This window comes from Phyllobates terribilis, unplaced genomic scaffold (assembly GCF_046119375.1).
Source record: "Phyllobates terribilis strain yellow unplaced genomic scaffold, ASM4611937v1 Scaffold_4__5_contigs__length_816908805, whole genome shotgun sequence".
Classification (NCBI taxonomy): domain Eukaryota; kingdom Metazoa; phylum Chordata; class Amphibia; order Anura; family Dendrobatidae; genus Phyllobates; species Phyllobates terribilis.
The window spans coordinates 400923848-400938776 of NW_027362764.1; the positions used below are offsets into that span (position 1 = coordinate 400923848).

At 40.2% G+C, this 14929-nt stretch overlaps 1 protein-coding gene across 1 annotated transcript in view; it reads right to left on the reverse strand.

The window, feature by feature from the left end:
* Window positions 1–14929, reverse strand: part of AHRR (aryl hydrocarbon receptor repressor) — a 457961-nt gene that overhangs the window by 178223 nt on the left and 264809 nt on the right. The window contains exon 4 of the mRNA XM_073678511.1: window positions 9506–9618. Within this exon, the coding sequence (XP_073534612.1) occupies window positions 9506–9618 (113 nt within the window). The remainder of the gene's footprint in view (window positions 1–9505; window positions 9619–14929) is intronic.

Below are 14929 nucleotides of genomic sequence, written 5' to 3' on the forward strand. Positions count from 1 at the left end.
GATTGCAGCTGGAGAAGCATAGTTGGTTGTCTGTATAATGTAACAATCAACTGTTACACAATAGTCCTACAAGTCTCTATCTAGCCGCAGCCTAGGCTAATAACATTTAATTGTATTAGTGTAGTAATAAATCATCCTAAAACAACTTTCCAGCTGCTTGATTTAAAGGGGTATTCCCATCTCCAAGATCTTATCCCAATATGTAGTAGGTGTAATAATAATAATATTAGCAAATATCTCCAATTAGAAATGTATTATAGTTTTTCTGATTCACTATGTCTCTTCTAATGAACAGGCATTGCAGCACCTTAGGTATCCATGGTTGCGACCACTAGCAGCTAGCTAACTAACTGTCACTATATCAGTGGTTATAACCATGGATACCTAAGGTCCTGCAATGCCTGCACATGAGGAAAGAGACATAGCGAATCAGAAAAACTATACTACATTTCTAATTGGAGGTATTTGCTAATATTATTATTATTACATCTACTACATATTGGGATAGGATCTTGGAGATGAGAATACCTCTTTAAATAAGTAACAAAACATGACTGCGTAAGGAAAAATTATTAAAGGGAACCTGTGAGGTCATCCAAGCCTTCCAAACCACCACCTTTATATTACATAGCCCTATTCTACCATACAAACAATTTCTACAATGTCCTTCAAGTCCTAGTCAAGTGTGGAAAAGTATCCAAAAATATATCATCCTGGCAGTGGTTGAGGAGTTGAGAATTGAGGAGGCTATCAATCACATCTATGGTGGCTTACAGTGCCAGAGTCTGGACTGTTCCAGGTTAAAGTGGTGCCCTGCCACACAAGAGCTTAGTAATTGTCGAACGACCAGAATAAAGGTATTTTTGCACACTTATCTACACTTGACTGGGACATCAATGACATGATAGGTTTGGTATAAAAGGGCTATAGTGGTGGCCGTTTCGGAGGCTTGGGGGACTAGACTGGTTCCCTTTAATTTTTAGTTCTATTAATTAGACTATGCAAAAGCCAATGTACTAAAAAAAAAATACTACAAAATCCAATGGAATACGCTTATGTAGCATATCTTGTTAACAATAATCAGATTCTTTGTGAGAAAATACAAAGGAATGTATAGTAGGAGTAGTTTGTTAGGTAACTAATCAACTACTCATGTAGTAGTTCACTGTCAGCATATGACCTTGTTCTATATATCCATACAATGGAGTTTTATTTATATATATGTACTATGGTATGCCCTATGTGTTCACAAGGTACCATTTAAATCCATTGAGGTAAGGCACCCATTCTTGACTGCATTGGGGCTGCTATATGGTTGATATTTATTTCACCTGTAAGATCTTCCTATCCCCATTTTGCGGAGAGTCGTGGCATGTATGTTTTTAAAGATAAGCTAAAAGCATTCCAATTCAACTTCATTATCCACTAAGAAACATCTTAAGCCTATGGATATGTTGACAAGGATGTCCACTTAAAGTGTAAAAATGTCCATATACCAGTAAATGAGCAAAGGAGAGTAAGTTAGGGTCTTGGCCAACTTTCTTTTACCTAGAAACTTTTCCTTTCAATTAAGAGGCCATTTTAAAAAAGGAAGTTCCAAAAAAGTGCAGTCATATCGGTTACTTTCACCTTTTAGTTAGCGTATTGGTAACTAATGGTAAGCTGCCACTTTCTTGTTGATTAAATGTGATAACAGAATGAGAATTTGTCACTAGCATTTTGAGAACCTACGTCAAAAGTTACAACCAATATGGTTGTGAATCCTGCAGTCCATTTTTGCAAAAATTACTATCTCAAAAAAAATTGATAAGTGACAAAATCTCTGCCCATAAGAAAATACAATATATCCAGTTTAAGACTTTGGATAAAAAGGCTCTTTAAAAATGTTTTAGGACATATTCTTGAGGCTAAAGTGTCATTTTCATCTCTTTACTTTCACTAGGAGCATAATTTACAATTCTTAGAAATAAAAGGGAGTGAAGTGAAGTCAGTAAAGTTGACAAGGTCACAGCGTCAAGGGGACATCACGATCTAATGTGCACTTGTGACGAGGACTGGATGGGTGATAGTGAGAAGCAGAGGGGCCAGAAATGTAAGCTGTAAGATGAGTGTAAGGATTTTTTATTTTTTACATATTACGCTTACTTTTCTCTGTGGTCTGGAGAGAGACCGCAAAGCATAATAAGGGACATTCAATTCGCAGAGAATAACTTTTCTGCAAATTGAATTTCCAGGGTACATCCGCGCGAACAGGTGAATTTGAATTCTGTCTGATCCACCCACCTCCAGTCCTGGCTCATGAATTGTCACTGGTAAGATCTTCCTGTGTCTCACTGACATTTCAGAAGATGTTCAAATTGCACATTTTGGGATTTTAGAGATAAGATATTCATGGGATATGCTACAAATGTGTAATAAATGCAGGGTATTGTATGTCTGGATATGCCATGAATGTTTAATAAGGGAATACCTACATTTTTGTGCATTTGATATGAATTGAGTATAGAAGCTCCACCAATCTTTTGCTTGTACAGATTCTTTATCCCTTTCATATCTACAACTTAATCACAAATTTTAATACTGCTTTAATTTTTTTTTTGATGAACTGGGCAGACTCTTTTTCCAGGTTTTTCTAATTTCCCAATTGGAGATATCGAAATATAATCCTAATGTATTCTCTTAAGAGTTCATACTGGCAAACTGTTTAGGATCAGTTTCTTTAGTTACTTAAACCATATCTATAGGTAAAAGTACTAATGTGCTTCCCTACAGTGCTAGAAATACCTAGCGTGTGGCCTATTCTTACTGGTCAGATTGATTCTAACATGTCTATCATTCTGTTCACTGCTCCTTTCCTTTATTCTCTACATTTAAGCCACTGTGTGATTGATGTAAGGTTTAATATTGTGGCCCCTACAGCTCAACACTACAAAGAAACCAATGCACTGCATATCTGGATACGCCATCAATGAAGATAAGGTATTAATTCTTGTACTACGCAGGATGTTCCTCCACTCCGCTGTCAGCTCGGAGCCTCTGTCCTCGTGCAGCTAACAGGAAAACAACTGCAAGATTTACCTCCAACAAACTAATGCTAAGATTGTTAAAAGAAACTCACAGCAAGCACTTGTAAAAGCATAAGGTATTCATTTAGTTTACCCCCATTGCATGTCCAAAATACAAGGGGTTAGTGGTCATTTAAAGACATGGTAGCAACATTTTTATAGCTCATGTGGATACATATTTTTATCTCACTCAAATAGCACCATCATATTCCGCAGCACTTTACAGAAATTGTCATTGCTGTCCTCATCGGGGATCACAATCTAAATTCCCTATCAGTATGTCTTTGGAGTGTGGGAGGAAACCCAAAGAGTACATACAAACTACTTGCAGATGTTGTCCTTGGTGGGATTTAAACCCAGGACCCCAGTGCTTCAAAGCAATAGTGCTAACCACTGAGCCACCAAGCCAACAAGCTACCCAGCTACCCATACCTATATATCTATATATCCAGTACTGATTAGTTAATCGTACAGATACATTGGTAAAGTGGATGTAAGTGCTCCTTATTCTTACTGTGGTTGGTTTGGCTGAGCGTGCATGTGGGAGTAAGTCACCTCTGGTGGTGGCTTATCTCCAGGAAGAACAGAACTTGTCTTCCTGACATCCCATGTATGGAGAGAGTCTGCAGGTCCCCATACACATTAGATAGACTGCCCCACTGTAAAGATCAAGTATGGATGACTTTATTCTAATGTGTGTGGGGGTGCTAAATGTATATTTGGCTAACAAATAAAAGAATGAGTTACGCACCTTCTTTTCTTAAATGACTGGCTTGATTATGTAATATGAAATGGAGTGTTATACCAAAACATATTCTGTAATAAGTAGAATCTGCTGTGCTATACTGAAAATGTAGTTTTGTACTTTTAAAATCTAGTTGCTCTATTACTGGAAACATACAGTAATGTAGAAAATCACAGATATTCCGTCACGCCATGGTTAAGCATTGCAAATTGATAGTGGTAGTCATTCATTTAAAATGCTTTAATCATTATTCATTCTGAAACTGTTTCATAATATCATAAATCATCTCAATGAAGGTAAAGCACATCGAGGTATGAATGTCATGTCATACAACTGGCTGAAACAGAAGCTTCCAAGCTCATGGCTATGTGTCATATTTTACAGTAGGGTATAAAAATGAATGGAAGGATGTTGTTCATGTGCGGTTACTTCTTCTCTTTACATTTAATGTTCATTTCACCATTAAAGAGAACCTGTCACCTGATTTATGCTGCCAAAGCCACAAGCAACATCAATCAGACTCTTGCTGTGGTATTACAGCCATGCATGTTTTACTCTGAAACAGTGAGGACTACTTTGTAAAGCTAGCCGGGGACTATGTGTCTCAGTTGGCTAGCCCAAGAGGCCGATCATCGGTGGACTCTACTGCTCCACGCCCCTAGACTCACAGGTGTCTCCTTATGTGTGTATGTAGGGAGACATGAGAGATGAATAAATTTTATTGGAATTTAATTCTACTTGAATTTTACAGAAATCAGCATTTGACAAAATGTGGACCTTTTGTCATTTGCTTCCTTGTGGATTCAGCAAAATGGTGGTCACTGGCCACCATTTTTATGAACCATAAAAGGCAATCAGAAAATACATATTTATTTATTTTACTCAGTTATATAGCACCATTACTTCCACAGCCATTATCGGCAGTATCCCCATTGGAGCTCACAATCTATATCCCCTAGCAGTATGTCTTTGGAGTGTGGGAGGAAACTGGAGAAACAGAGGAAACCCACACAAACACGGGGAGAACATACAAACTCCTTGCAGATGTTGTCTTTGGTGGGATTTGAACCCAGGACCCCAGTGCTGCAAGGCTGCAGTGCTAACTACTGAGCCACCGTGTATACATGTACATAGTGAGACAGTGAGGGGAATCATATGTGAGGGCCATTATGTATCCCCCAGAATGTGCTTAGAAGCATATTGAACCCGCTGGAGTGCATTAAGATTACAGCAATGCCTGTGGTTACCATGCAAAATAAAAATAAGTGTGTCCTGGGTCAAGTTATTTGACCAAGTAAGTTTAGGAAAACCTGTCTTGGGCTTTTATTTTTGGAGAGATCTATAGGAAGGTAGTGAGAGGGATCTCTCCCTCCAGTCCGGGTCTTACAAGTGGCCCATGGCCATGATTTTAATTTAAACCTGCCGCTAAGGATTGGGTGTGTCAGTTTTGTGTTTGGATTTCACATAAAGCAAAGCTGAAGGTGCTGTGGATGTATGTCTGACTGTGTGAACCTAAGGCTATGTGCCCACGATGCAGAAATGAAGTGGAAAATTTCCGCTTCATTTCTGCATGTCCTTGCCCGGAAAAACGCGTGCGGAATTTAACACGCGTTTTTGAAGCGTTTTGGACATGCGGAATTGCCTTGCGTTTTTCTAATGCATTGAGTAGGCAATTCCGCATGCGTAAACACACAAATAATGGACATGCTGCGGATTTTTACGCACATCAAATACGCTGCTGAAAATTCCGCAGCACGGGCATAGAACATGCGAGTTGACATTGGGGACCATGGGGGACGGATTACCAAGCGATTTGCAAGCGTTTACACTGCGCAAAAACGCTTGAAAAACGCATCGTGGGCACGCAGCCTAACACAGATCAGAGCCAGTGACATGGGCAACCACGATGGCACCTGAGAATCTTACGGGGGTGCAAATGCCAGTGGCACTGAACTTTATCTACCTGTTCTCGGCTGCAAACCGGAGGTGAGCAATTTCATGTGTGCAGTCTTTGGACAATAAAGGATGTTTGATTTAACTTGCCATTTTGTTTTACGCATTACAATCACACCCCAGAGCATAACAAAAGACAATAAATACACAGAGAAAAACTTCTTTGTGTAGCATCGGCGTCTCTGCCCCCTGCCAGGCAGAGACGCCGTCCCTCTCACCTCCTCGCTCCCCGCGCGGCGTCCTCCAGCGCTCCTCTTCCTGCTGCTGCTGTCGGTGCGCGCTGCTTCCCGGGCACTGTGCTTAGGGCCCGCGCTCCCTCTCTCTTAAAGGGGCCGCGCGCGCCGTCCTAAGGAGTCCCCGGCCAATAGCCGGAGGACCTCCCATATATAAGGCACCTCCTCCAAAATGGAGGTGCCCGAGCAATAGTTGATGCACAGTATACTTACCTCTGCTTCAGCCCTCAGGTCCAGTTGCCAGCCTGACTACTGTTCCAGTCCGCCAGCCTGACTACTCTCCAGCCCGACAGTCTGTCTTCCGTTCAACCCGCCAGTCTGTCTATGGGCAAGTCCGCCTGCTTACCAGGAAGCACCTGTCAGTTACCTGCCTGCTACCTACCGTGCCTGCTAGCCTGCTCACCTGGGAGCACTCGCCTGTTATCTGCCTGCTACCTGCCGTGCCTGCTAGCCCGCTCACCTGGGAGCACTCGCCTGTTACCTGCTTGTTACCTGCTAGCCTACCTGGAGGCTCGGCCATCACTTGCCGTGACCACCTGATAGCCTACCTGGAGGCTCCTGCTGTCACTTGCCGTGACCACCTGATAGCCTACCTGGAGGCTCCTGCTGTCACTTGCCGTGACCACCTGTCTGCTAACCTAGAGACTTCAGCCTGCTCTGCCGTCACGTGCCGTGACCACCTGTCAGCTAACCCAGAGACTTCTGCCTGCTTGTTGTGCCCATCCGCTATACCGGTCAGTCCCAGTCATCTGTCCCGTGGGAGCCACCAGCTCTCTGACAAGGTCGTCCCCAGAGTATCACCTGGTCCCTCTGCTTGGTCCCTCCCTGGTCACGGAGTCGTTAGCCGCTGCACGACCAGGGTCGGTCAGAGTTGATACTTAGTTACGCCCCTCTGGGTCCCTCCTTGCACCGCGGCACAAAGGTTCCACCACCCGGATCCGTGACACTCTGCAAACTGAATTTCCCAGGAAAAACTGCACGAACAGGCAAGGTAAAATTTTGCCTGCTCTGCTCATCGCTAGGAGACCTGTCAGTCAAAATGATTAGTTTATGGAGAGGCCGCCGTGGGCCAGTCACAGAATAGTTATCTGAGACATTTAGGGGCTGATTCATTAAAGGTATTTTTTACTACTCGGACAACCCCTTATCAATACCTATGATTTCCCCTTGTAAAATAATATCTATACTCACCTCCGGTACCTGTGCTGTTCCAGTGGTGTCAGCATTGGCTCTTCCAGAGATCACATGACATTGTTATGTCAAGTGATCCCTGTGGTAGTCAGGGGTCCACTTCAGTCCACTCGCCTTCAGACAAATAAAATACATCCTCTGGATGTATGTTATACGTCCAAAGTTGGGGACAGTGAAGCCAGTGCTGATTGGCCACAGGGATTGCTTGACATAACGATGTCACCTGAGCCCCAGGAGAGTCAGTTATGATTTTACAAGGGGAAAACATAGGTTATTGAGAAGGGGTTGTACAAGTAGTAGAGTAGTGGACAACTGCTTTACAACTAGTGTTGCACAAGTCAGTCTTAATGAAAGACTCACTGGAGTACCATGAGCTAAATTCATTAAGAGGTGCCTGCCACTTAATGAATTAGGCACATCTTCTCAATGGCATGCACCTCAGTGTGCTTCGCCAGAAATGTTACTCTAGTCAGTGACTTGCATAGAATTTCTGGCATAAAAAAACGCTGGCATTTTTGTTGAATTTTGGTGGAGCTGCTTCAAACTAGTGTGAAAATGCCAAAAGTTACAACATTTTTGTAAAACTCTACATTGGTCACAAATATTGTGACTTTTCAAGACTTTTATGCCAGTTTTCTGGAGTAAAAAGTTTGATGAATTGGAGCCTCAGTCCTCAGCCTTTTTCAGAAACGCTGGTGCATTTGAGTAAAACCTACACAGCTGCAAGACTCTGATTTAATGCTGCCTGTGATTCGGGCAGCATGAATCAGATAATAGCTTCAATCTAAAGTTTCACATGAGGAAGACAAAAATCAATGCTATTTAAATATCACATATAGTATATGTATACAGTATGTATCATATTAATGGGTATAATGCCCTGTATTATGTAAATCGTTAACTTTCTATTATCTCTGTTAAATATTCACCAGAGATAAGTGTAAATATGTATAGACAATGAGTATAGTTGGACCATAATCTCTAATCCTCATCCAGTGCTGGATTTATGACTATATTGGGATTGTTCATGTTTATTTATTTGGTGACCATTTTAAACAGGAGCGGCTTACATTGGGCATTGCATTATTTCAGAAATGCCTTCTGAGAAATATTAAGCCTTAAATCTCAAGTGGCTTTCATGATAAAGCTTGCAAAAGTATTTTGGGCAGGAAACCATCTACACAGCCTTCCTCTAAATCATAGGTCATCAGAAAAAAACAGAGAAGCCAAAATTCCATAGAAATATTCAGCCACTCCACCAAATCTGGCAGCTCATAAATCTTTTTATGAGACACTCTCCAGTTATCTGGTACGATAGTAATCAATTCCATACTTTCCTTTCGCAGAACTGAGATTATTTTGTGGAGTCTCAAGTGGTGAGAGGCACTGTACACCTCCCTTGGCACACCTTAGCTCTCAGGATGTGGTATATATAAAACACAAACCCTTCCTACCTTTTTTTTTTTTCCATTCGTTAATTTTTTGCATGCTTTAGAACTTATTTGTCCCAGATGGGCAAAAAGTTCTACATTTGGTCTCAATGATAAGAATCACCTAAATGTCCTAAGCTTCATGCTGCACACACTATAGTAAAGTTGCAACATAGAAAGACTGCTTACCATGATATTCATATTCCGGGAAGGCCTTTCTGTATATTCGATTTCTGATAACTTTTTGTGTGTTGTCTTAGTAGTGACATTTAAAAAGTAACTCCATCCAAAAAGCATAATGTTTTATTCCTATATTTGTTAACCCTTTTTTGGGGGTTGGAGGGAGGTAGTGTAAGAGATCCACCAAACTATTCACCATTTATACTGTTTGACTTCAGGTTGGGACAGCCCCATCTTTGATATCATGTATTTGGCATATAAAAAAGTTTTGTGACAGTTGCTAAATTTTCTGTATGTTTTGCTTCTAAAAAATGAGTTTAGAAGGAGTATGTATTTTAATCATTTTATCTTTTCACATAAACATCATTCTTTATTTAGAGCACTGGCATTCTTGGTTTTGTATAACTAAGAAAGTAAAGAAACAGAAGCTTTGCCACTTTTTTCATGCAGACCTTCTAAGAAATAAGTCATTTTCAGATGTTTCCTAATTGCTTTCTCTCTTCTGTGAGGGACAACAACAACAACAAGCATGGTGTTGGAAAACATTGCATGTCTTATCTTCCTAAACAGCAACAGACGTACCCTTTCAGTGGCACGAGCAATTTGCCAAGCCAAGTGTAATAGTAGAGAGATCTACTATACACAAAGGGAAGGCTTTGAATTATTAATAGAGTGCCGTTAAGGAAATGATAGCATTTTATCACCCACCTCTAGTAGCAAGTCTCCTTCTGGCATGGCAATCCCTCCGGATGGGTTGTCTCCTTTTATTGCGTGACCGACCGGCTGGCATGGTTGCTTCTTGGAGTGCTGTTCCTCAATTGCTGTTAAACAAGGTGAGTAAAAAAAAAATTCTAAGTAACAGAACTGATCAGTGTGAGAGACTCAGTGAAGTGTTACAGTCAGAGGTCATAGAAAGAGCAGCATGCAATTTTCATATCTGACAGCATGAAGCTATGTGGGTTTTATGATTTGGCAAATCCTCAAGTCTTTAACGGAATTATCATGCTGCGCATTTGAAGCTCCCAGAGTTTTTTTTAGATTTCGGCCATTTCCATTTATATGCAGTGCAAATTTAAATGTAAAATTTAAAAATCTTTCAACTAATTGTGACAAAAGTTGCATTTCTTAATGAGTCATAAAGCCTTGTGCCTGCTATATCTTTATACTTATAATGACTGGAGCAATTATTATTATTATTATTGATTATTATAGCGCCATTTATTCTATGGCGCTTTACATATGAAATAGTAGCACTGTGGCTTTTTAGTATACACATAGAAACTTACTGGCAAACCTCATAACACAATGAATTTGTAGAATACTTTCTAATAACTTAAATTTTCCCTTTGAACTTTTTTTTATGCTTGTACTTTCAAAAAGGAAAAGTATTTATATAGTACACATTGTATAGTTGGTCATGTTAGTAACACAGCTCTTTATTATGTAACGAATTTCCACTCTAAAGATCTATGGACATCACAACTTGTTAGCAAAATTACTCTAAAGCCTTCTATACACAATAGATAGCTTTCAGCTAAACGATTGTTGGACTGACAGCTATCTCTTCCACTTCCCACATACACCGGAAGCGCGTCTCTTGGTCATGAGAACACTCCTGTGTTCTCTTTGAGAGACTACTTTGGTGGCGGCTTATCTCCTAGAGGACAAATATATCAGCAGTCTGAAATAAGACATGCTTTCTCCTTCTAACCCATCATCGGTTGGGGGAGAGTCAGTAGGCCTCATACACATTAGATTAATGTAGGTTGATTCCACAGATATTGTGAGGTTTAGCTGTCATTAATCCAGTGTGTACGTGGCCTTTAGAAATCTTGTTAAACCTTTGGAATCCTAACAAAGAAGTACAAATTTAGAGTAATGATTAAAACAAATGGTAAAATTAAGGTAATAAATGCTAACCAAACATTCTCCCATCTAAGGATAAAACATTTAACTTTCATGGCCATTATATTAGAATAAAATTGTCTAAATTCCATGTCATTTGTTCTCATGATCCAGAAATCTCAAGTGATTTCAATTTAAGACTAGAGTAACTAAGAATTGATATAGTCAAAAACAGTATGTGGCCCTAAATAGAGTCCAAACAAGTGATAGCAGTAGAAATAGACCTGGTGTCCAAGTTATGTAACACTTGAACAGTGAAGTAACCATTATGATACTTGTTCAGATAGGTAGCAACATTAGAGGGGGAAATGAAAATAATTTTATTACTTTACGGATCACAAAGTTTGGGCCTGATTCATCAATGTTTTTACATCAGAATTCTGGAGAAAAAACATTGAAAAGTTGCACAATTTTGTCGCAACTCTAGGCTGTGCTAAAAGTCTGCAACCTTTGACATTCTTATGCCATTTTTGCCCAGCACTGACAAAGTGGGCAGAGCAGGGGCATGACGAAGGCATTGCTACTGCCGCTCATCAAATTCAAAATGAGCAGCGGCTTTTGCTATGCCACAAATCTTACTCCAGCAGGGACTGGCGATGCTCACATAGAGGTGGGCATATTTTGCACCTCTCCTAATTCATTAAAGAAGCACTCCCATCAAAGTTTTTATCCTCTTAATATATTGCAATCATCATATTATATAGCACTGTGTACTTACAATTGCTCATTCTGCCTTTCTACCCAGTTACTTATTGTGTTTTCTCTGTTCTATGTAGAAAAAGGAAGTCTCTTGTCCCTGCATTTATCATCCACCTCTTCAACTCCTGACCCGGCGGCTCTGCTCCTCCCCTGCTAGGGACAAAATTTACCTCCTTTTTCTACATAGAGCTTAGGAGGATTCAGCTAGTCAGTTTTTAATCTCATGATGTCATAGACCTAAGGGAAAAGAGAAAAATTAGCTGGATAGAAGGGCAAAATGAGAAATTGTAAATACATAGTGCTACATAATATGATGACTGCAATATGTTAAGAGGATAAAAATATTGATGGTAGTGCTTCTTTAAAAGGCGTGAACCTATTACTGAATCAGGAGCCCCGCACTCCACCATGCCCCCTTCATTAATGGCTGGTCTTGATGAATCGGGGCCTTAGTCTCCAATAATGTGTAACGCCCAGGACGGAATGTCTACCAAAAGACTTCAGAGAAGTCATACAATAACAATATTTGACAACAAGGGAAAATTTATGGACATTTTTTTCCTTACAACATGAGCACAGTCCCTCTTTACAATGCAAGACGATTATTTTTTATATGTAAAAATTCTTACTGTTACTTTGATTCAGTCTTGATTTGGCAACTCACTACTGATCAGTTTTCCTGTCACAAAACTTTCCCCTCTCCAATCTATCCTCAATGAGGCAGCCATTGCTGCCCAGCTGTGTGAACAATGCCTTCACCCTGTGACCATCATTGCACTGCTTGTTCCATCCAATACAGAATACAGCATAAGGTTATCACTCGCACCCCAAAGCTCTCTGACATTTGCCTAATCTCTGTCTACCATACTACTCATGTTCTCCTGCTAATGATCTAAGAATAACATCTTCCATATTCCAAACCTCCCACTCCCGTCTCTAAGACTTTTTTTCCAAACCATTCTTAAGTTGTGTGGAGCCATGATGCACCACTTACAAAAGTATATGGAGCTCTCTTATACTGCCATATACAGTGGGTGCGGAAAGTATTCAGACCCTTTTGCATTTTTCACTCTTTGTTTCATTGCAGCCATTTGGTAAATTATAAAAAGTTCATTTTTTTTCTCATTAAAGTACACTCTGCACCCCATCTTGACTAAAAACAGAAACGTAGAAATTTTAATTTATTAAAAAAAAAACCTGAAATATCACATGGTCATAACTATTCAGAACCTTTGCTCAGTATTGAGTAGAAGCACCCTTTTGAGCTAGTACAGACATGAGTCTTCTTGGGAATGATGCAACAAGTTTTTCACAACTGGATTTGGGGATCCTCTGCCATTCTTCCTTGCAGATCCTCTCCAGTTTCGTCATGTTGGATGGTGAACGTTGGTGGACAGACATTTTCAGGTCTCTCCAGAGATGCTCAATTGGGTTTAGGTCAGGGCTCTGACTGGGCTAGTCAAGAATGGTCACAGAGTTGTTCTGAAGCCACTCCTTTGTTATTTTAGCTGTGTGCTTAGGGTCATTGTCTTGTTGGAAGGTAAACCTTTGGCCAAGTCTGAGGTCCAGAGCACTGTGGAAGAGATTTTCATCCAGGATATCTCTGTATTTGGCCGCATTCATGTTTCCTTCAATTGCAACCAGTCATCCTGTCCCTGCAACTGAAAAACACCCCATAGCATGATTCTGCCACCACCATGTTTCAATGTTGGGATTTTATTTGGGCAGGTGATGAGCAGTGCCTGGTTTTCTCCACACATACCACTTAGAATTATCACCAAAAAGTTTTATCTTTGGCTCATCAGATCAGAGATTCTTATTTCTCATAGTCTGGGAGTCCTTCATGTGTTTTTGAGCAAACTCTATGCGGGCTTTCATATGTCTTGCACTGAGGAGAGGCTTCCGTCGGGCCACTCTGCCATTAAGGCCTGACTGGTGGAGGGCTGCAGTGATAGTTGACTTTGTGGAACTTTCTCCCATCTCCCTACTGCATCTCTGGAGCTCAGCCACAGTGATCTTGGGGTTCTTCTTTACCTCTCTCACCAAGGCTCTTCTCCCACGATTGCTCAGCTTGGCTGGACGGCCAGGTCTAGGAAGACTTCTGGTGGTCTCAAACTTCTTCCATTCAAGGGTTATGGAGGCCACTGTGCTCTTAGGAACCTTGAGTAATGCAGAAATTCCTTTGTAACCTTGGCCAGATCTGTGCCTTGCCACATTTGCCTGGACCCGTAGAAGCGTGATAGACACGCGAAACGGCCGTCATCCGCAAAAGGCTCCGCTTCCCTGCATTTTTAATGGAAATGGAATAAAAGAAGATTTTATTACATCGGTGTGCCACCTCGCTTTCTTCATGTATGAATTGCCACAATTCTGTCTCTGAGCTCCTTGGGCAGTTCGTTTGAGCTCATAATTCTCATTTGGTCTGACATGCACTGTGAGCTGTGAGGTCTTATATAGACAGGTGTGTGCCTTTCCAAATCAAGTCTTATCAGTTTAATTAAACACAGCTGGACTCCAATGGAGGAGTAGAACCATCTCAAGGAGGATCACAAGGAAATGGACAGCATGTGACTTAAATATGAGTGTCTGAGCAAAGGGTCTGAATACTTATGACCATGTGATATTTCTGTTTTTCTTTTGTAATAAATTTGCAAAAATTTCTACATTTCTGTTTTTTTTTCAGTCAAGATGGGGTGCAGAGTGTACTTTAATGAGAAAAAAAATGAACTTTTTAGAATTTACCAAATGGCAGCAATGAAACAAAGAGTGTAAAATTTAAAGGGGTCTGAATACTTTCCGTACCTACTGTTATATTACTGCATGCATGGATTTTTCTGAATTCTCTCATTAAATTTAATGAACAATTTTGTTTATTATCCATAAAGATTACATTATCAACAGTAAAATGAAATAATGCTAGAATGCGCCAAAATTATTAAAAAATAATCACATATATTTTTTTTACACTTTGCAGTGAAACCAGGATTTACTGATAATGAAAATGGCAATACATAACAATAACTTATTATATATATCTTTTAATATGCAAATGGATTTTTTTAAATAAAATTTGAGATATTTTTACTACTTTTATGTTGTTTTCTTATTCATATTCTGATTTCTATATAGTAGTTTGAAGTACATTGAAATATATTAATGTCATTCTTTTCTGCTTGACAGAAGGAAATTAATGTGAAGTTATGTCTTCAGGTAAAGTTTCTCATCTAAGTTCTTCACTGCCAGACTAGAGAATGGGTTTCATGATAGTATGCTATTCCTTCACTCTGCTCATTAACTTACATGACTACATCCCAGACTAGTATCAGAGATGAAGGGTTTTCCAGGACTTTTACACTGATGGCCTATCCTTAGCTCCCCTATCAGCTGTTCCCGGCACTGGCCAGAAGTGCGCAGCTGCACCGCTCAGCTCTGTCAATGGTATAGTGGCTGCAGCTGGGTATTGCACATTTAAGTACTGCACATCCTGTACAACTACCCTCATTGATTTTAATAGGGGGCAGATGTGTA